Consider the following 22,018-nt stretch of genomic DNA (forward strand, 5'->3'; position numbering starts at 1 on the left):
TCTTGAGAGCAGAGGGAAAATGTTCCATCCCTAACATATATTCCATGTTCCGTTCCTAGCAACAAACTAATTTAACAATATATTTCAACATATCTTGCTCAAAGGAGAGGGAACATATTCCATTCCTATTTTCCGTCTGCTTCAAACGGGATATGTTGAAAGCTTCTTGAGAGCAGAGGGAAAATGTTCCATCCCTAACATATATTCCATGTTCCATTCCTAGCAACAAACTAATTTAACAATATATTTCAACATATCTTGCTCAAAGGAGAGGGAACATATTCCATTCCTATTTTCCGTCTGCCTCAAACGGGATATGTTGAAAGCTTCTTGAGAGCAGAGGGAAAATGTTCCGTCCCTAACATATATTCCATGTTCCGTTCCAAACAACAAACTAATTTAACAATATATTTCAACATATCTTGCTCAAAGGAGAGGGAACATATTCCATTCCTATTTTCCGTCTGCCTCAAACGGGATATGTTGAAAGCTTCTTGAGAGCAGAGGGAAAATGTTCCATCCCTAACATATATTCCATGTTCCATTCCTAGCAACAAACTAATTTAACAATATATTTCAACATATCTTGCTCAAAGGAGAGGGAACATATTCCATTCCTATTTTCCGTCTGCTTCAAACGGGATATGTTGAAAGCTTCTTGAGAGCAGAGGGAAAATGTTCCGTCCCTAACATATATTCCATGTTCCATTCCTAGCAACAAACTAATTTAACAATATATTTCAACATATCTTGCTCAAAGGAGAGGGAACATATTCCATTCCTATTTTCCGTCTGCTTCAAATAGGATATGTTGAAAGCTTCTTGAGAGCAGAGGGAAAATGTTCCATCCCTAACATATATTCCATGTTCCGTTCCTAGCAACAAACTAATTTAACAATATATTTCAACATATCTTGCTCAAAGGAGAGGGAACATATTCCATTCCTATTTTCCGTCTGCTTCAAACAGGATATGTTGAAAGCTTCTTGAGAGCAGAGGGAAAATGTTCCATCCCTAACATATATTCCATGTTCCGTTCCTAGCAACAAACTAATTTAACAATATATTTCAACATATCTTGCTCAAAAGAGAGGGAACATATTCCATTCCTATTTTCCGTCTGCTTCAAACAGGATATGTTGAAAGCTTCTTGAGAGCAGAGGGAAAATGTTCCATCCCTAACATATATTCCATGTTCCGTTCCTAGCAACAAACTAATTTAACAATATATTTCAACATATCTTGCTCAAAGGAGAGGGAACATATTCCATTCCTATTTTCCGTCTGCTTCAAACAGGATATGTTGAAAGCTTCTTGAGAGCAGAGGGAAAATGTTCCATCCCTAACATATATTCCATGTTCCATTCCTAGCAACAAACTAATTTAACAATATATTTCAACATATCTTGCTCAAAGGAGAGGGAACATATTCCATTCCTATTTTCCGTCTGCTTCAAACAGGATATGTTGAAAGCTTCTTGAGAGCAGAGGGAAAATGTTCCATCCCTAACATATATTCCATGTTCCGTTCCTAGCAACAAACTAATTTAACAATATATTTCAACATATCTTGCTCAAAGGAGAGGGAACATATTCCATTCCTATTTTCCGTCTGCTTCAAATAGGATATGTTGAAAGCTTCTTGAGAGCAGAGGGAAAATGTTCCATCCCTAACATATATTCCATGTTCCATTCCTAGCAACAAACTAATTTAACGATATATTTCAACATATCTTGCTCAAAGGAGAGGGAACATATTCCATTCCTATTTTCCGTCTGCTTCAAACAGGATATGTTGAAAGCTTCTTGAGAGCAGAGGGAAAATGTTCCATCCCTAACATATATTCCATGTTCCGTTCCTAGCAACAAACTAATTTAACAAGATATTTCAACATATCTTGCTCAAAGGAGAGGGAACATATTCCATTCCTATTTTCCGTCTGCTTCAAACAGGATATGTTGAAAGCTTCTTGAGAGCAGAGGGAAAATGTTCCATCCCTAACATATATTCCATGTTCCGTTCCTAACAACAAACTAATTTAACAATATAATTCAACATATCTTGCTCAAAGGAGAGGGAACATATTCCATTCCTATTTTCTGTCTGCTTCAAACAGGATATGTTGAAAGCTTCTTGAGAGCAGAGGGAAAATGTTCCATCCCTAACATATATTCCATGTTCCATTCCTAACAACAAACTAATTTAACAATATATTTCAACATATCTTGCTCAAAGGAGAGGGAACATATTCCATTCCTATTTTCCGTCTGCTTCAAACAGGATATGTTGAAAGCTTCTTGAGAGCAGAGGGAAAATGTTCCATCCCTAACATATATTCCATGTTCCATTCCTAACAACAAACTAATTTAACAATATAATTCAACATATCTTGCTCAAAGGAGAGGGAACATATTCCATTCCTATTTTCCGTCTGCTTCAAACAGGATATGTTGAAAGCTTCTTGAGAGCAGAGGGAAAATGTTCCATCCCTAACATATATTCCATGTTCCATTCCTAACAACAAATGAATTTAACAATATATATATATCCCTTATTCCATTTTATCGCATACAATTGTTTGAGAAAAATATGTCATATTGTACATGTATGTATAATGTAGTCATGTATATGTTGACATTTTATAAAGAAATCAATTTAAATGTAAGAGGGATATTCCTAATTGTTTCCTAATTTATTGTATTGAGTTAGAATTCAATGAACACAAACAAAAATACCAAAAAGGAAAAGCTGTTATTCTGCTTCATTATTAATAATATTGATCAATCCATTTCAAAACAGATTACAATTATCAGGCTTTTCTCTAACTTTAATACTGTAAAAATATAATCCAATTGAAAATAAGAATTAGCAACACTTTCAGGTGTGAACATAATGTTTCCAATGACAGATCGGTCTCAAATAGACTGATATTCAGTGACACCTTCACCACCATTTGCATGATCAATGACATAAAGCCCATTTACTCCCGACAGGCCAGGTAATCAAGCACAGAAACACTGATTATCTAGCAAAACTACCTCACCAGTAGAGTATGTTGGTCAAGCATTGCAGTATTCTTATTCAACAGGCAAAACATTCAGTCAACTGGTGCTCATGTCTGTGACATTTAAACCACCGTGACGTCATAACAACACACAATTTAGTAGTTCTTCGTAGTTCGGATGTCATATTTTCTCCTCTTTGGTTTGGAACAACTACGTCTACGACTCCCTCCGACAATCTTACCCTGCGTGTCAGCTGTTTTGCACGAGTTTTGCACCATTACTACCAGTACTACTACGATCCACTACCACTACGATCCACTACTTCCACTGCTACTGCGCACGCACACACACATACGCACATACAGTAAGCGCGTGCCAAAGCACGTGGTTAACTTACCTCGTGTCCATTTCGGCCCCCTCACGTGAAGCACCTTCGTCTTATAAGTTTTAAAACCCGAACGTCGAGCTTGAAACCAGCATGTCAAGCTTGTTTACAACTTTTCAGCGTGAACTGTGATTGGTCCGAGAGGAGTTTAAGCCACGCCCCCTGAAACTACGTCACGGGGCTGACTCAGTCCTGCTTTGTTTTCCTCCTAAGAGGCAGACACTATTAGGGCGGAAGTGAACTTAAAAACTACTCTCATATTAAACGTCATGATTCTAATGCAATATCTTATGGCTTAAATGTTTATACTTTTAATACTTCTCATGGTATATTGATTGTGTGAGTTAAAAGATGCATTCTATGTATTCAATGAGGGGTGTCCAAAGTGCAGCCCAGTAGCCATTTGTGGCCCACAGCTGTCAATTGAAAAGTTGCAATTGTGGGAAAATGTAGTTATTCAAAGATTGTAGTGTTAGAAGAATAATAGACAATATGATGCGTTTAAAGTTGGAAAATACAAGACAATGTAAATATTGAAATATTTTTTGATAACTCGAAAAACAAGCAGAAAATGTGTAATTAAGGAGAAAAATTGGACACTAATAATCCTCTTTTTTTTTTTTAAACCTGTTGAGATACAGGCTGTTTCTCTTAGAAATATAATACTATATATATATATATATATATATATATATTTCACATATATATTATATATATATATATATATATATATATATATATATATATATATATATATATATATATATATATACAGTGAAGAAAATAAGTATTTGAACACCCTGCTATTTTGCTATTTCTCCCACTTAGAAATCATGGAGGGGTCTGAAATTTTCATCGTAGGTGCATGTCCACTGTGAGAGAGATAAACTAAAAAGAAAAATCCAGAAATCACAATGCATGATTTTTTAACAATTTATTTGTGTGATACAGCTGCAAATAAGTATTTGAACACCTGTGTATCATCTAGAATTCTGACCCTGAAAGACCTGTTAGTCTGCCCATTAGAAGTCCACCTGCACTTCATGTATCATCCTGAATCAGATGCACCTGTTTGAGGTCGTTAGCTGCATAAAGACACCTGTCCACCCCATACAATCAGTAAGACTTTAACTTGTAACATGGCGAAGACCAAAGAGCTGTCCAAAGACACCAGAGACAAAATTGTACACCTCCACAAGGCTGGAAAGGGCTACGGAGCAATTACCAAGCAGCTTGGTGAAAAAAGGTCCACTGTTGGAGCTATCATTAGAAAATGGAAGAAGCTAAACATGACGGTCAATCTCAATCGGAGTGGAGCCCCATGCAAGATATCACCTCGTGGGGTCTCAATGATTCTAAGAAAGGTGAGGAATCAGCCCAGAACTACACGACAGGACTTGGTCAATGACCTGAAAAGAGCTGGGACCACCGTTTCCAAGGTTACTGTAGGTAATACACTAAGACGTCATGATGTGAAATCATGCATGGCACGAAAGGTTCCCCTGCTTAAACCAGCACATGTCAAGGCCCGTCTTAAGTTTGCATATGACCATTTGGATGATACAGAGGAGTCATGGGAGAAAGTTTTATGGTCAGATGAGACCAAAATAGAACTTTTTGCTCATAATTCCAATAAGCGTGTTTGGAGGAAGAAGAATGAAGAGTACAATCCGAAGAACACCATCCCTACTGTGAAGCATGGGGGTGGTAGCATCATGCTTTGGGGGTGTTTTTCTGCACATGGGACAGGACGAGTGCACTGCATTAAAGAGAGGATGACTGGGGCCGTGTATTGTGAGATTTTGGGGAACAACCTCCTTCCCTCTGTCAGAGCATTGAAGATGGGTCGTGGCTGGGTCTTCCAACACGACAACGACCCGAAGCACACAGCCAGGAAAACCAAGGAGTGGCTCCGTAAGAAGCATATCAAGGTTCTAGCATGGCCCAGCCAGTCTCCAGACCTGAACCCAATCGAAAATCTTTGGAGGGAGCTCAAACTCCGTGTTTCTCAGCGACAGCCCAGAAACCTGACTGATCTAGAGAAGATATGTGTGGAGGAGTGGGCCAAGATCCCTCCTGCAGTGTGTGCAAACCTGGTGAAAAACTACAGGAAACGTTTGACCTCTGTAATAGCAAACAAAGGCTACTGTACCAAATATTAACATTCATTTTCTCAGGTGTTCAAATACTTATTAGCAGCTGTATCACACAAATAAATTGTTAAAAAATCATGCATTGTGATTTCTGGATTTTTCTTTTTAGTTTATCTCTCTCACAGTGGACATGCACCTACGATGAAAATTTCAGACCCCTCCATGATTTCTAAGTGGGAGAAATAGCAAAATAGCAGGGTGTTCAAATACTTATTTTCTTCACTGTATGTACCATTTTCTATACCACTTGTTAGCACTCACTCCAATCGTGGGTGGAAGCTGGAGCCCATCCCAGCCGACTTATTTATACGTTTTTATCAACCTGAATGAAGATACGAAGATATACCGTATTTTCCGGACTATAAGTGGCACTTTTTTTCATAGGTTGGCTGTTCCTGCGACTTATACTCCAGAGCGACTTTGAAATGAAAAAAGTGTTTATGTTCCATAAACACTGGACACCTTTTCTGTTCATGTTTATGTTTTGTGTAGCTGAATAAGCATTGTGTTAGCATATCTTACATCTATTCAGCCTGTTCTCTATTCTTTTATTGTTACAACCTGCCTTCCAAGATGACGTAATGTCTGTTTTGGTCAAGTAGTTTGGAAAATAAATTACCTGCAAAAGATTTTACTTATATATACTCCAGTGCGACTTATGTATGTTTTTGTTCTACCTTATTATGCATTTTTGGCCTTGTGCCATTATACTCCAGTGCGACTTATGTATGTTTTTGTTCTACCTTATTATGCATTTTTGGCTTTGTGCGACTTATACTCCGTGACGACTTATGTATGTTTTTTTTTCGACCTAATTATGCATTTTTGGCATTGTGCGACTTATACTCCGGAGTGACTTATAGTCCAGAAAATACGGTAATTTACCTCTTTTATGTTTTTTTGCCCGAGAGGCAAAAAGAGGTGATGATGGGGTCCCATATGATAAAAAATACTTGTGTATGTAGTACAGGAATGGGCAAACTACGGCCCGGGGGCCACATGCGCTCCACCAAGCGTTTGAATCCGGCCCGCCAGTTGCTTTTTAAGTATTTCAACTTTTAATATACAAGCTGGCAACATGACTTGCAAGTCGAAAAAAAAAATGTCAAATTCTATTTCGTAATTTGATGTGGTCTGATGTTTAAAGTGCTCCTAAAAAAGGGGCATAGGACACTTTTACAGATACAATTAGACAATGAATTCAATGCAGAATGTTAGAATTGTAAATGTAAAATAGTGTGTGTGTGTGTTAAATATATTTTCTGCCCCCCTGGACTATTTTGTTAACCTTCCTCTTGTGTTAGATTTCTGGTATCATTTCTTATATTAACGGGTCAGTTTTGACCCGTGTATTAAATCAGCTATAAAATACACTAAAAACAATAAGTTACCATCAAATTTGCTTCTCATGTCTTGGTTACCGTCTTAGGCTTCCTCATCCATGAAAATGTTGCTTTTAATACTTTTGGTGTGGGCATGGAGGCCTTTTTTTGTCACTATACCCCTCCATTTCTATTTACAAAAATGGTCAAATGAACCTCAAAAGAATCATATTCATAAATTTCTTACCTGGCTATTACTGAGGGATATAGAACATATCTTTTAAATCAATTAGTTTGATTTATTTTCTAATTTTAGTATGAATCACTAAAGAAACATGTATGGTGTTGGGGTGAATTTTGACCCATATATATTCATGTCAAGAAAAGGTAGAAAAAGTGATTGTTTTCAGCAACAGAACTTTAGTATAAAGTGAAATGAAAAAGCAGACCAGGTCCAGATCTTGGTTCACTGTACTTCTTGTTATTCTTTCCATGATCCAAATTGTAAATCAGCCAATCAAATGAGTGAATTCCCCTCACATGTCTGGACCTTGTTTTTCTGCTGGTATACTGGAAAAGCGGTCCAAATGAGAATCCCCTGAAGCTTCCATGATGAGAAGAGGAGCTGGTTGTCATTGTGTTGGCTAATTGTACACTTATGATTTCAGTTTCGGCTTAAATATTGCTTTATAGCAGGGGTGGGCAAACTTTTTGACTCATGGGCCGCATTGAGTTAACAAAATTGTGCGGGGGGCCAGAACATATATTTAACACACATGATTTTACGCTTATAATTTTAATAATTGTAATAATTTTAATGATTTTTAATATTTTAAAAATATTTTTAATAATTTTTAATAATTTTTAATAATTTTTAATAATTTTTAATAATGTTTTAATAATGTTTTTAATAATTTTTTAATAATTTTTAATAATTTTTAATAATTTTTAATAATTTTTAATAATTTTAATAATTTTACGCCTTGAATTATTTGTCTAATTTTAATTGTCATACTGTCAGCTATATGTTCTTGTTTCCTTTTTTTCAGGAGCACTTTAAACATCAGACCACATCAAACTACGATTTATTTATTTATTTTTTTTACTGAATAAGACATCCGACTTGAAAGTCATGTTGCCAGCTGGTATGTTAAAAGTTGAAATACTTAAAAGCAACTAGCGGGCCGGATTCAAACGTTTGGTGGGCCGCATGTGGCCCCCGGGCCGTAGTTTGCCCACCCCTGCTTTATAGTCATATTATTATAACCGGGTCCAAACCCGCCCTAACAATACAGTGGTCATAATTTCAACCAGACTATTTTAAAATGTAGTAAAAATATTTTTTTTTGTTTTTATTTTGTTGAAATAGTTTCCTGACAAAGTGAAAAAAGCCTTGATGCAATAAACAAATGTGATTCTTTTTATGCACTAAAATGTAAAACAGGTCGATGCCGACCCTAACACAAGAGGAGGGTTAACTCACGAGTCAAAATGTCTGCCCACCCCTGATGTAGTCCATGTTTAGTACCTGATCAGTCGTCTGTATCTTTTCCTCCTCAGAGAGTGGTGGTGTCAGGAGTGAAATCATCAGCTCAACTCAGCACCAAGCAGCTGATTGAGCTCCTGTTCTTCTCTCAGGCCATCGGGCATTGTAAGACCACCCCAACGCTCCAACATGGCTTCCTGGTGCAGGTGAAAAAAAAAAAATGAAAGACTGCAAAAATGCTTTATTCTGCTGAGATATCTTTTGAATGATTTTTAAAATGAAATACGGTATGTCCACAGGTTATGAGGTATGCAGAGCAGAGAATGGCTACGTTGAACGAATACTGCGTGGTTTGTGATGAGAGACACGTTTTCCAGAACGGCCCCATGTTGAAGGTAAATTCCGCCCGGCAACCCCCTGTTTATGAAACCGCACTCTTATTGTGTTGTGTTGCGTTCCTAGCCTGCGGTGTGCACCAGGGAACTCTGCGTCTTCTCCCATCACACCATGGGGGTTATGGCAGAAGCCACGGAGGAGGTCGCCACGGGTGCAGAGGTTAGGATCTCCAGGATTGTTCTTGTGTAAAAGTTGAGCCAATCCTCAAAGTATAAATATAGTTATTGACACCGTTAGCCACTCTATCCTCCTGTCCCGCCTCAAAACCAGCCCCAATATCGCTGATTCATCTCTGGCCTGGCAACAGTCCGTGCTCCTCCTCCGTAGCCCCTTTACCTCAAGGTGTTCCCCAAGGTTCGGTGCTTGGTCCTCTTCTCTTCATCCTCTACATCAGGGGTGGGCAAACTACAGCCCAGGGGCCACATGCGGCCCACCAAACGTTTGAATCCGGCCCGCCAGTTGCTTTTAAGTATTTCAACTTTTAACATACCAGCTGGCAACATGACTTTCAAGTCGGATGTCTTATTCAGTAAAAAAAAAATTAAAAAAAAATCGTAGTTTGATGTGGTCTGATGTTTAAAGTGCTCCTGAAAAAAAGGAAACAAGAACATATAGCTGATAGTATGACAATTAAAATTAGACAAATAATTCAAGGCGTAAAATTATTAAAAATTATTAAAAATTATTAAAAATTATTAAAAATTATTAAAAATTATTAAAAATTATTAAAAATTATTAAAAATTATTAAAAATTATTAAAAATTATTTAAAAATTATTGAAAATTATTAGAAAATTATTAAAAAATTATTAAAAAATTATTAAAAATTATTAAAAATTATTAAAAATTATTACATATTATTACAAATTATTGAAAATTATTAAAAAAATATTAAAACTTATTTTAAAAATATTTTAAAAATATTAAAAATTATTAAAATTATTAAAATTATAAGCGTAAAATCATGTGTGTTAAATATATGTTCTGGCCCCCCGCACAATTTTGTTAACTCAATGCGGCCCATGAGTCAAAAAGTTTGCCCACCCCTGCTCTACATCCTTCCACTTGGCAATATCATCCGTCGACATGGCCTCAATTTCCACAGCTACGCATGATATTTATATTATACATTATACATTTCTACCACCTCCATCACCTCCAACATCTACTCCACCCTCAACAACTGCTTAGATGATATCAAGATTTTCTTAAACTTAATAGTGACAAAACAGATATTATCATCATCGATCCCAAAAACATCCCAACACCCCCCCATAACTTCTATCTTCAATTTGACAGCGCCACCCTCACTCCATCCCCGCTCATCCGCAACCTTGGTATCCTCCTGGACCCCACCCTTTCATTTGAACCCCACATCAAACAATTAACCCGGACTGCATCACTTCCATTCTCTGCCGCTGAATCCCTGATCCATGCATTCATCCCAACCAGAATGGACTACTGCAACAGCATTCTCTACGGTACACCTTCCAAAACCCTCAACAAACTACAATATATTCACAACCTCACCTCCACCCGCTCCCGTCCACACATTACCCCTGTCCTCCAAAACCTCCACTGGCTTCCCGTCCCCCAACGCATTCACTTCAAAGTTCTTCTCATAATCCACAAAGCCCTCCACGATCTGACCCCCCCATATCTCATAGACCTCCTCCATCCACACAATCCCCCGCGTCCCCTTCGCTCCTCAGACTCCAACCTCCTGGCACTCCCCTGTAAGACCAAGCTCCCAACCTGGGGAGACAGAGCCTTCTCCATCGCTGCCCCCACCCTCTGGAACTCTTTGCCCCATTCACTCCGTGCTTGCCCTGACCTATTATTATTATTATTATTATTATTATTATTATTATTATTATTATTATTATTATTATTATTATTATTATTATTATTATTATTATTATTATTATTTTCTTCCTCTTCTTCTTCCTCTTCTTCTTCCTCTTCTTCTTCCTCTTCTTCTTCCTCCTCTTCCTCTTCCTCTTCCTCTTCCTCTTCCTCTTCCTCTTCCTCTTCCTCTTCCTCTTCCTCTTCCTCTTCCTCTTCCTCTTCCTCTTCCTCTTCTTCCTCTTCTTCCTCTTCTTCCTCTTCTTCTTCTTCTTCTTCTTCTTCTTCTTCTTGTTCTTGTTCTTCTTCTTCTTCTTGTTCTTCTTCTTCTTCTTGTTCTTCTTCTTGTTCTTCTTCTTATTATTATTATTAGTATTATTATTATTATTATTAAATGGTGGAAGCTGAAACAAGAAGAGTGTTTTAAGCCGGAGTTAGACAGGCTCTGGATGGTCAGGAGGTGCTTCCAGATGAATGGACAACTACAGCAAATGTGATCAGGGATCAGGTAGGAGAGTACTTGGTGTGTCATCTGGAAAGAAAGCAGACTAAGAGACTTGGTGGTGGAATGAGGAGGTGCAGGAGTGTATACAGCAAAAAAGGTTAGCTAAGAAGAAGTGGGACATGGAGAGGACTGAGGAGAGTAGACGGGAGTACAGAGAGATGAATGCTAAGGTGAAAGTAGAGGAGGCAAAGAGGGGGTGAACAGCAGACCACATCAAATAACAACATTAAAAAAATCTACCTAAACCATCAAAAGGTTGGCTCGAGCCACGTTGCCAGGTTGTATGTTAAGTTTCAAGGAAATACTTGAAGTTGTGCATCATATAAAGAATGTACGTACGTTTGATGACGGCTATGCTGCTTATGTATTTCTGCACTTGGGATCCCGCTTTATTCCATCATGATTGCAGTGGCCGTGTGTTTTTCCCGTACGTAAACGCAACACTGTTTCTGCTCCACAGGTGGTGGACCTGCTGGTTGCCATGTGCAGGGCGGCTCTACAGTCCCCACGCAAGAACATTATATTTGAACCTTACCCATCCGTTGCAGATCCAAACAACCCCAAAATTCTGGCTTTTAGTCCGAAGGTATTATGACAACTCTGCTGTCATCTTTGTATGACGCGATGATCAATTTAAGATGAAGAAGTTCTTTTCTCATCACAGAGAAAGAGCTACGAGAGGCTACAAAAAGCCCTGGACAGTATCCTGTTCATTCGGAGGATGGCACAGGTGAGAGGTACTCTTGTACTATATGGTGTAAATACAGTTTCTTCAAAATTATTCAACCCATTGCAGGAAAAGGGTTTTTGGAAATAAAAAAAAAAACATTGAAATCATGTTTAGAATAAAATCTTTCAAGGAGTTCTAAAATAACTAAATGCAACTAAAATGACAGCAATATTTATTCTAATACAATAACAAATGCCCTTTTAATGCCTTGCTCACTGACAAAATTATTCAACCCCTTAAAGATGACCACTCAGAAGAACAGAGGTTTCAATCAGGGGTTGAAAGCGCCTGGAGATGTGGACAGAACCGTAACAAGCCAAAACAACTGTGATGCTCAGCTCCTTCTAGACCAGGGGTCAATTTACCTGGGGGCCACTGGAGCTAGGGTCTGGGCGAGGCAAAAATGCATTTATTAAAATTTATTAAAATTTTCTACAAGAAAAGCTCTGATAAAACATTCCACTGTTCTCAAATATCTTCTTTTTTATTTTTCTACACAAAATAAGATCAAGAATAAAGAAAATCAATCAATCAGTAATAAATACAATAATAATAATAATAAAACGGCAAATAATTAAAAAGTTAAGAAAGCACATATAGTTGGTGGGTAGACAAATGATTTTTTTCAGATGAAAATGAACAAAGCATTATTAGAGCCCTGTAGACATGACAAAACACGACTATAGTCACATTTATACTCTTTTTATTTACAACATATTGCGCAACTGCAGGGTCTTGAGACACATGCTAACTCGCAAACTAGAGCGCTAGCGACCTAAACGGTAGCCTTCAAGTTATTTCCTTTAAACTTAAATAGCCAAAAACTTACCACTTCCGCACGGATAGGGAGGATAACTATTAACAGTTATTTAACCCTTAACATGAACATGAATCAAACGTAATCATTTTTTCTGGGTACATGATACCATACAGCATCCATATCAAACTTTAAACTTTCATATCAAGGCGGGGGCCTCAAACTAGTGTCCTGCGGGCCACATTTGGCCCGCGGGCCGCATGTTTGAGACCCCTGTCGGTGGTGTCTTGGCAACATGGTGAAGTCCAGGGAAGGGAAATTTCCCCATGTGCAACTAATAAGGGCATACCTATCTTATCTTGTCCCCATTTGCCTTTCCTGGCTATAATGTCACCGTTCCCCAATCTATACGCAGGGTCCTTATTCTGACATTAAAAAGCAGATGGACAGGATGGACCCTCTTGCAGTTCCTCTTCTACAATGGTAAGAACAAAGGAGATCAGGATTTTAGCAACTGCACACACTGGCCACTTCATTAGGTATGCATGCATCATGAATTCATGTCCTTGAAGATGAAAAAGAGCTACAGTCGTCGCTCATTTATCGCAGTTCATTGGAATGACTGAAAGTTTACACATTCAAATTCAATATTTTCATGTTTAGAGCATAGAAAAAACTTTTGGATATTCTAAATACAGTTTTAACATTATTAGAGACATCTACACTAGAAATAGCACCCCTATTGTCACCTCTACACTCCATTCATCTTCTATGGCCTCGCTATGCCAACTTTTTTCGGGTGAGAGGCAGAATGGCTCATTCAATCCCAGACATTTAACAAAATACAACTGGTCGTTTTAGGTGATTTCCAATGATCTTTCAAGGCAACGCAGAATATTCTATGGTTATATGAACATGGAACATACTAAAAGAAAGACTACAGAAAAAAGGAGGTTTCTCCCTTCTTCCATTCTTTAAATTACCATATTTTCTGGACTATAAGTCGCTCAGGAGTATAAGTCGCACAATGCCAAAAATGCATAATTTGGTAGAAAAAAAACCATATATAAGTTGCACTGGAGTATAAGTCGCACAAGGGCAAAAATGCATGATTAGGTAGAAAAAAACATACATAAGTCACTCCCGAGTATAAGTCGCACAAGGCCAAAAATGCATAATAAGGTAGAAAAAAACATACATAAGTCGCTCCGGAGTATAAGTCGCACAAGGCCGAAAATGCATAATTAGGTAGAAAAAAACATACATAAGTTGCACTGAAGTATAAGTCGCACAATGCCAAAAATGCACAATCAGGTCGAAAAAAACATACATAAGTCGCTCTAGAGTATAAGTCGCACAATGCCAAAAATGCATAATTAGGTCGAAAAAAAACATACATAAGTCGCACAAGGCCAAAAATGCATAATTAGGTAGAAAAAAACATACATAAGTCACTCTGGAGTATAAGTCACACAAGGCCAAAAATGCATAATTAGGTAGAAAAAACATACATAAGTCACTCTGGAGTATAAGTCGCACAATGCCAAAAATGCATAATTAGGTCGAAAAAAAACATACATAAGTTGCACAAGGCCAAAAATGCATAATTAGGTAGAAAAAAACATACATAAGTCGCACAATGCCAAAAATGCATAATTAGGTCAAAAAAAACATACATAAGTCGCTCTGGAGTATAAGTTGCACAATGCCAAAAATGCATAATTAGGTCGAAAAAAAACATACATAAGTTGCACAAGGCCAAAAATGCATAATTAGGTAAAAAAAAACATACATAAGTCCCACTGGAGTATAAGTCGTACAAGGCTAAAAATGCATAATAAGGTAGAAAAAAACATACATAAATTGCTCCAGAGTATAAGTTGCACAAGGCCAAAAATGCATAATTAGGTAGAAAAAAACATACATAGTCACACAGGAGTATAAGTCACACACTACCAAAAATGCATAATTAAGTAGAAAAAAACATACATAAATCGCACAATGCCAAAAATGCATAATTAGGTCGAAAAAAAAACATACATAAATCACACTGGAGTATAAGTCACACAAAGCCAAAAAAATGCATAATTAGGTCGAAAAAAAAACATACATAAGTCGCACAATGCCAAAAATGCATAATTAGGTAGAAAAAAACATACATAAGTCGCACAATGCCAAAAATGCATAATTAGGTCAAAAAAACATACATAAGTCGCTCTGGAGTATAAGTTGCACAATGCCAAAAATGCATAATTAGGTAGAAAAAAACATACATAAGTCGCACAATGCCAAAAATGCATAATTAGGTCGAAAAAAAACATACATAAGTCACACTGGAGTATAAGTCACACAAAGCCAAAAAAATGCATAATTAGGTCGAAAAAAAACATACATAAGTCGCACAATGCCAAAAATGCATAATTAGGTAGAAAAAAACATACATAAGTCGCACAATGCCAAAAATGCATAATTAGGTCAAAAAAAACATACATAAGTCGCTCTGGAGTATAAGTTGCACAATGCCAAAAATGCATAATTAGGTCGAAAAAAAACATACATAAGTTGCACAAGGCCAAAAATGCATAATTAGGTAGAAAAAAACATACATAAGTCGCTCTGGAGTATAAGTCGCACAAGGCAAAAAATGCATAATTAGCTAAAAAAAAAAACATACATAAGTCCCACTGGAGTATAAGTCACACAATGCCAAAAATGCATAATTAGGTTGAAAAAAACATACATAAGTCACTCTGGAGTATAAGTCACACAAGGCCAAAAATGCATAATTAGGTAGAAAAAACATACATAAGTCGCTCTGGAGTATAAGTCGCACAAGGCAAAAAATGCATAATTAGGTAGAAAAAAAACATACATAAGTCCCACTGGAGTATAAGTCGTACAAGGCTAAAAATGCATAATTAGGTCGAAAAAAAAACATACATAAATCACACTGGAGTATAAGACACACAAAGCCAAAAAAATGCATAATTAGGTCGAAAAAAAAACATACATAAGTCGCACAATGCCAAAAATGCATAATTAGGTAGAAAAAAACATACATAAGTCGCACAATGCCAAAAATGCATAATTAGGTCAAAAAAAACATACATAAGTCGCTCTGGCGTATAAGTTGCACAATGCCAAAAATGCATAATTAGGTCGAAAAAAAACATACATAAGTCGCTCTGGAGTATAAGTCGCACAAGGCAAAAAATGCATAATTAGGTAAAAAAAAACATACATAAGTCCCACTGGAGTATAAGTCGTACAAGGCCAAAAATGCATAATTAGGTAGAAAAAAACATACATAAGTCGCACTGGAGTATAAGTTGCACAAGGCCAAAAATGCATAATTAGGTAGAAAAAAACATACATAAGTCGCACTGGAGTATAAGTTGCACAAGGCCAAAAATGCATAATTAGGTAGAAAAAAACATACATAAGTCACTCTGGAGTATAAGTCACACAAGGCCAAAAATGCATAATTAGGTAGAAAAAACATACATAAGTCGCTCTGGAGTATAAGTCGCACAAGGCAAAAAATGCATAATTAGGTAGAAAAAAAACATACATAAGTCCCACTGGAGTATAAGTCGTACAAGGCTAAAAATGCATAATTAGGTCGAAAAAAAAACATACATAAATCACACTGGAGTATAAGACACACAAAGCCAAAAAAATGCATAATTAGGTCGAAAAAAAAACATACATAAGTCGCACAATGCCAAAAATGCATAATTAGGTAGAAAAAAACATACATAAGTCGCACAATGCCAAAAATGCATAATTAGGTCAAAAAAAACATACATAAGTCGCTCTGGCGTATAAGTTGCACAATGCCAAAAATGCATAATTAGGTCGAAAAAAAAACATACATAAGTCGCTCTGGAGTATAAGTCGCACAAGGCAAAAAATGCATAATTAGGTAAAAAAAAACATACATAAGTCCCACTGGAGTATAAGTCGTACAAGGCCAAAAATGCATAATTAGGTAGAAAAAAACATACATAAGTCGCACTGGAGTATAAGTTGCACAAGGCCAAAAATGCATAATTAGGTAGAAAAAAACATACATAAGTCGCACTGGAGTATAAGTTGCACAAGGCCAAAAATGCATAATTAGGTAGAAAAAAACATACATAAGTCACTCTGGAGTATAAGTCACACAAGGCCAAAAATGCATAATAAGGTAGAAAAAAACATACCTAAATTGCTCCAGAGTATAAGTTGCACAAGGCCAAAAATCCATAATTAGGTAGAAAAAAACATACATAAGTTGCACAAGGCCAAAAATGCATAATTAGGTAGAAAAAAACATACATAAGTCGCTCTGGAGTATAAGTCGCACAAGGCAAAAAATGCATAATTAGCTAAAAAAAAAAAAACATACATAAGTCCCACTGGAGTATAAGTCACACAATGCCAAAAATGCATAATTAGGTAGAAAAAAACGTACATAAGTCGCTCTGGAGTATAAGTCGCACAAGGCAAAAAATGCATAATAAGGTAAAAAAAAACATACATAAGTCCCACTGGAGTATAAGTCACACAATGCCAAAAATGCATAATTAGGTAGAAAAAAACATGCATAAGTCCCACTGGAGTATAAGTCGTACAAGGCTAAAAATGCATAATAAGGTAGAAAAAAACATACATAAGCCCCAACATGAATAAAAGAATAGAGAACAGGCTGAACAGATGTAAGATATGCTAACACAATGCTTTTTCAGCTACACAAAAAATAAACATGAACAGAAAAGGTGTCCAGTGTTTATGGAACATAAACACTTTTTTCATTTATAAGTTGCAGGAACAGCCAACCTATGAAAAAAAGTATGACTTATAGTCTGGAAAATACGGTAAGTTAGGTAAGTTTGAGGAAAATGTCAGTTCTCAACTAAAAAAGAGAGGAAAAGCAGCTTTTTGAAAAGACATTGGTTTGCTTTTATGACAGTTCAAATATCTAAACACTATACCACATATATACCACATACGTATATAACACATATATAACAAATAGATACCACATAGATACCACATATATACCACATATATAACACATACGTATATAACACATATATAACACATAGATACCACATATATACCACATATATACCACATACGTATATAACACATAGATACCACATAGATACCACATATATACCACATAGATACCACATAGATACCACATATGTACCACATATGTACCACATATGTACCACATAGGTACCACATATGTACCACATATGTACCACATATGTACCACATATGTACCACATATGTACCACATATGTACCACATATGTACCACATATGTACCACATATGTACCACATAGATACCACACATATAACATATATATATATACCACATATATACCACATATATAACATATATATATATATACCACATATATACCACACATATAACATATATATACCACATATATACCACATATATACCACACATATAACACACATATAACACATATATACCACATATATAACATATATATACCACATATATAACATATATATACCACATATATACCACACATATACCACACATATACCACACATATACCACATATATAACATATATATACCACATATATACCACATATATAACATATATATACCACATATATACCACACATATACCACATAGATACCACATATATACCACATATATAACATATATATACCACACATATACCACACATATACCACATATATAACACACATATACCACACATATAACACATATATAACACACATATACCACATATATACCACATATATACCACACATATACCACATATATACCACACATATACCACATATATAACATATATATACCACACATATACCACACATATAACATATATATATACCACATATATACCACATAGATACCACATATATACCACATATGTACCACATATATACCACATATATATACCACATATATATACCACATATAGTATACCACATATAGTATACCACATATAGTATACCACATAGTATATACCACATATTTAACACTACACCACAACATAAAGAAAACAAAGGTGGTTTTCCATGAAAATAAAACTTATATCCAAATATAACACCATGAACTATTTACAATTTCCACATTTGGAATTGAACCGTGTATGTGTGCATTCCTTAAAACATCCCACTATGCAAACCTTCAGCACGCTACACTCCTCCGTGCTCTTCCACCTCCTCCTTGCCGCCATGTTTGTTTTTTTCATTCAAATTCTTATCAAATGCACTTTTGTCACCTTGCGGCCATTTGTGCGGCTTAAAGCCGCAATACATATGATGCAATATCATTCCAAAAACCACAATAGTAAACATGAGGCGTGACCTGTCTAATGCTAATTCAGGATGTGGTATTGTGCACGTGGACCTCATGTGGCAAACACTTGCTTTTCTTTTTCTAATGTTCCATGTCAGGATTTTATCCAGTAACAGATCTCACATCGTCAAGCTCCCAGCCAGCAGGGTAGGACCGAGCTGAGCCGTGCTAGTCGTAGACAACCAGTAGTACAGTAATCGTGTACTTTAGCAATACAGCAGTAGTAAAGCACTGGAAATTGAAATCATTTCTTTTCCTTCCTGGCTGGCCAACAGCAAGTGGCGTTCATGCACACGCCTCACCAGTTCCTGCTCATCAGCAGCCCCCCCAGCAAAGAGGCTCGTTTCCAAACCGCCCGCAAGCTTTATGGCAGCACTTTTGCTTTCCAGTGAGCAAAATCAACACATTTTCATTCCAATTCCGACTTTATTTCATCCTGACAACACATTCCTTCTTTCCCAGTGGTTCCCACATTGAAAACTGGCATTCTATTTTAAGGACTGGACTTGTTAATGCCTCCAATACCAAGTTTCAGGTGAGACCGTGGAAAATGTAAACATTTATACACACTTTATGTATTTATATATAAAGTGTTGCTGTTATTTACACGTGTGTCCTTTTAAAAGATGCATGGAGCAGCGTACGGCAAAGGCATCTATTTAAGCCCAATCTCAAGCATCTCCTTTGGATATTCTGGTATGAATATGCACAGCATTTTAACGTAATACTCAGACGCTCATATGGGCATGACTGTCACATTCATTTTGGGCCCTTTATGGTTTATTCATACGGAAAACAGGGTTCAATTCCACCCTCGGCCATCTCTGTGTGGAGTTTGCATGTTCTCCCCGTGCATGCGTGGGTTTTCTCCGGGTACTCCGGTTTCCTCCCACATTCCAAAAACATGCTAGGTTAATTAGCCACTCCAAATTGTCCATAGGTATGAATGTGAGTGTGAATGGTTGTTTGCATAAATGCATAATTAGGTAGAAAAAAACATACATAAGTCACTCTGGAGTATAAGTCACACAATGCCAAAAATGCATAATTAGGTAGAAAAATCATACATAAGTCGCTCTGGAGTATAAGTCGCACAAGGCCAAAAATGCATAATTAGGTAGAAAAAAACATACATAGTCACACAGAAGTATAAGTCACACAATGCCAAAAATGCATAATTAGGTAGAAAAAAACATACATAAGTTGCACTGGAGTATAAGTCGCACAATGCCAAAAATGCATAATTAGGTCGAAAAAAAAACATACATAAGTCGCCACGGAGTATAAGTCGCACAAAGCCAAAAATGCATAATAAGGTAGAACAAAAACATACATAAGTCGCACTGGAGTATAAGTCGCACAAAGCCAAAAATGCACAATCAGGTCGAAAAAAACATACATAAGTCGCACAAGGCCAAAAATGCATAATTAGGTAGAAAAAAACATACATAAGTCACTCTGGAGTATAAGTCACACAAGGCCAAAAATGCATAATTAGGTAGAAAAAACATGCATAAGTCGCTCTGGAGTATAAGTCGCACAAGGCCAAAAATCCATAATTAGGTAGAAAAAAACATACATAAGTCACACAGGAGTATAAGTCACACAAAGCCAAAAAATGCATAATTAGGTCGAAAAAAACATACATAAGTCGCACAAGGCCAAAAATGCATAATTAGGTAGAAAAAAACATACATAAGTCACTCTGGAGTATAAGTCACACAAGGCCAAAAATGCATAATTAGGTAGAAAAAACATGCATAAGTCGCTCTGGAGTATAAGTCGCACAAGGCCAAAAATCCATAATTAGGTAGAAAAAAACATACATAAGTCACACAGGAGTATAAGTCACACAAAGCCAAAAAATGCATAATTAGGTAGAAAAAAACATACATAAGTCGCTCTGGAGTATAAGTCGCACAATGCCAAAAATCCATAATTAGGTAGAAAAAAAACATACATAGTCACACAGGAGTATAAGTCACACAAGGCCAAAAATGCATAATTAGGTAGAAAAAAAACATACATAAGTTGCACTGGAGTATAAGTCGCACAATGCCAAAAATGCACAATCAGGTCGAAAAAAACATACATAAGTCGCCACGGAGTATAAGTCGCACAAAGCCAAAAATGCATAATTAGGTCGAAAAAAACATACATAAGTCGCACAAGGCCAAAAATGCATAATTATGTAGAAAAAAACATAAGTCGCACTGGAGTATAAGTCACACAAGGCCAAAAATGCATAATTAGGTAGAAAAAAACATACATAAGTTGCACTGGAGTATAAGTCGCACAATGCCAAAAATGCACAATCAGGTCGAAAAAAACATACATAAGTCGCCACAGAGTATAAGTCGCACAAAGCCAAAAATGCATAATTAGGTCGAAAAAAACATACATAAGTCGCACAAGGCCAAAAATGCATAATTATGTAGAAAAAAACATAAGTCGCACTGGAGTATAAGTCACACAAGGCCAAAAATGCATAATTAGGTAGAAAAAAACATACATAAGTTGCACTGGAGTATAAGTCGCACAATGCCAAAAATGCACAATCAGGTCGAAAAAAACATACATAAGTCGCCACAGAGTATAAGTCGCACAAAGCCAAAAATGCATAATTAGGTCGAAAAAAACATACATAAGTCGCACAAGGCCAAAAATGCATAATTATGTAGAAAAAAACATAAGTCGCACTGGAGTATAAGTCACACAAGGCCAAAAATGCATAATTAGGTAGAAAAAAACATACATAAGTCACTCTGGAGTATAAGTCACACAAGGCCAAAAATGCATAATTAGGTAGAAAAAAACATACATAAGTCGCACAAGGCCAGAAATGCATAATTAGGTAGAAAAAACATGCATAAGTCGCTCTGGAGTATAAGTCACACAAGGCCAAAAATGCATAATTAGGTAGAAAAAAACATACATAAGTCACACTGGAGTATAAGTCACACAAAGCCAAAAAAATGCATAATTAGGTCGAAAAAAAACATACATAAGTCGCACAATGCCAAAAATGCATAATTAGGTAGAAAAAAACAGTGATATCGCTTCATTTTATAAC

General features: G+C 36.4%; 1 protein-coding gene and 1 long non-coding RNA gene across 4 annotated transcripts in view; one reads left to right on the plus strand and one right to left on the minus strand.

The window, feature by feature from the left end:
* LOC131138573 (uncharacterized) overlaps window positions 1–3,522 on the minus strand; it is a 67,486-nt gene extending 63,964 nt beyond the window's left edge. Inside the window, exon 1 of the long non-coding RNA XR_009132106.1 lies at window positions 3,404–3,522. This is a non-coding gene — a long non-coding RNA (uncharacterized LOC131138573). The remainder of the gene's footprint in view (window positions 1–3,403) is intronic.
* The window catches only part of LOC131138570 (protein mono-ADP-ribosyltransferase PARP6-like), a 32,159-nt gene that overhangs the window by 6,892 nt on the left and 3,249 nt on the right, over window positions 1–22,018 (plus strand). For 2 of the 3 annotated variants that reach the window (XM_058087592.1, XM_058087593.1), the window contains exons 3-12: window positions 8,427–8,558; window positions 8,652–8,747; window positions 8,815–8,907; window positions 11,558–11,683; window positions 11,762–11,827; window positions 13,000–13,067; window positions 19,044–19,092; window positions 19,221–19,333; window positions 19,408–19,480; window positions 19,572–19,641. In XM_058087592.1, coding sequence (XP_057943575.1) covers window positions 8,655–8,747; window positions 8,815–8,907; window positions 11,558–11,683; window positions 11,762–11,827; window positions 13,000–13,067; window positions 19,044–19,092; window positions 19,221–19,333; window positions 19,408–19,480; window positions 19,572–19,641 — 751 coding nt within the window. In that variant the 5' untranslated portion in view covers window positions 8,427–8,558; window positions 8,652–8,654. The remainder of the gene's footprint in view (window positions 1–8,426; window positions 8,559–8,651; window positions 8,748–8,814; window positions 8,908–11,557; window positions 11,684–11,761; window positions 11,828–12,999; window positions 13,068–19,043; window positions 19,093–19,220; window positions 19,334–19,407; window positions 19,481–19,571; window positions 19,642–22,018) is intronic. The other variant, XM_058087594.1, reaches the window with a different exon arrangement.

This window comes from Doryrhamphus excisus, chromosome 11 (assembly GCF_030265055.1).
Source record: "Doryrhamphus excisus isolate RoL2022-K1 chromosome 11, RoL_Dexc_1.0, whole genome shotgun sequence".
In the NCBI taxonomy this organism is placed as follows: Eukaryota; Metazoa; Chordata; class Actinopteri; order Syngnathiformes; family Syngnathidae; genus Doryrhamphus; species Doryrhamphus excisus.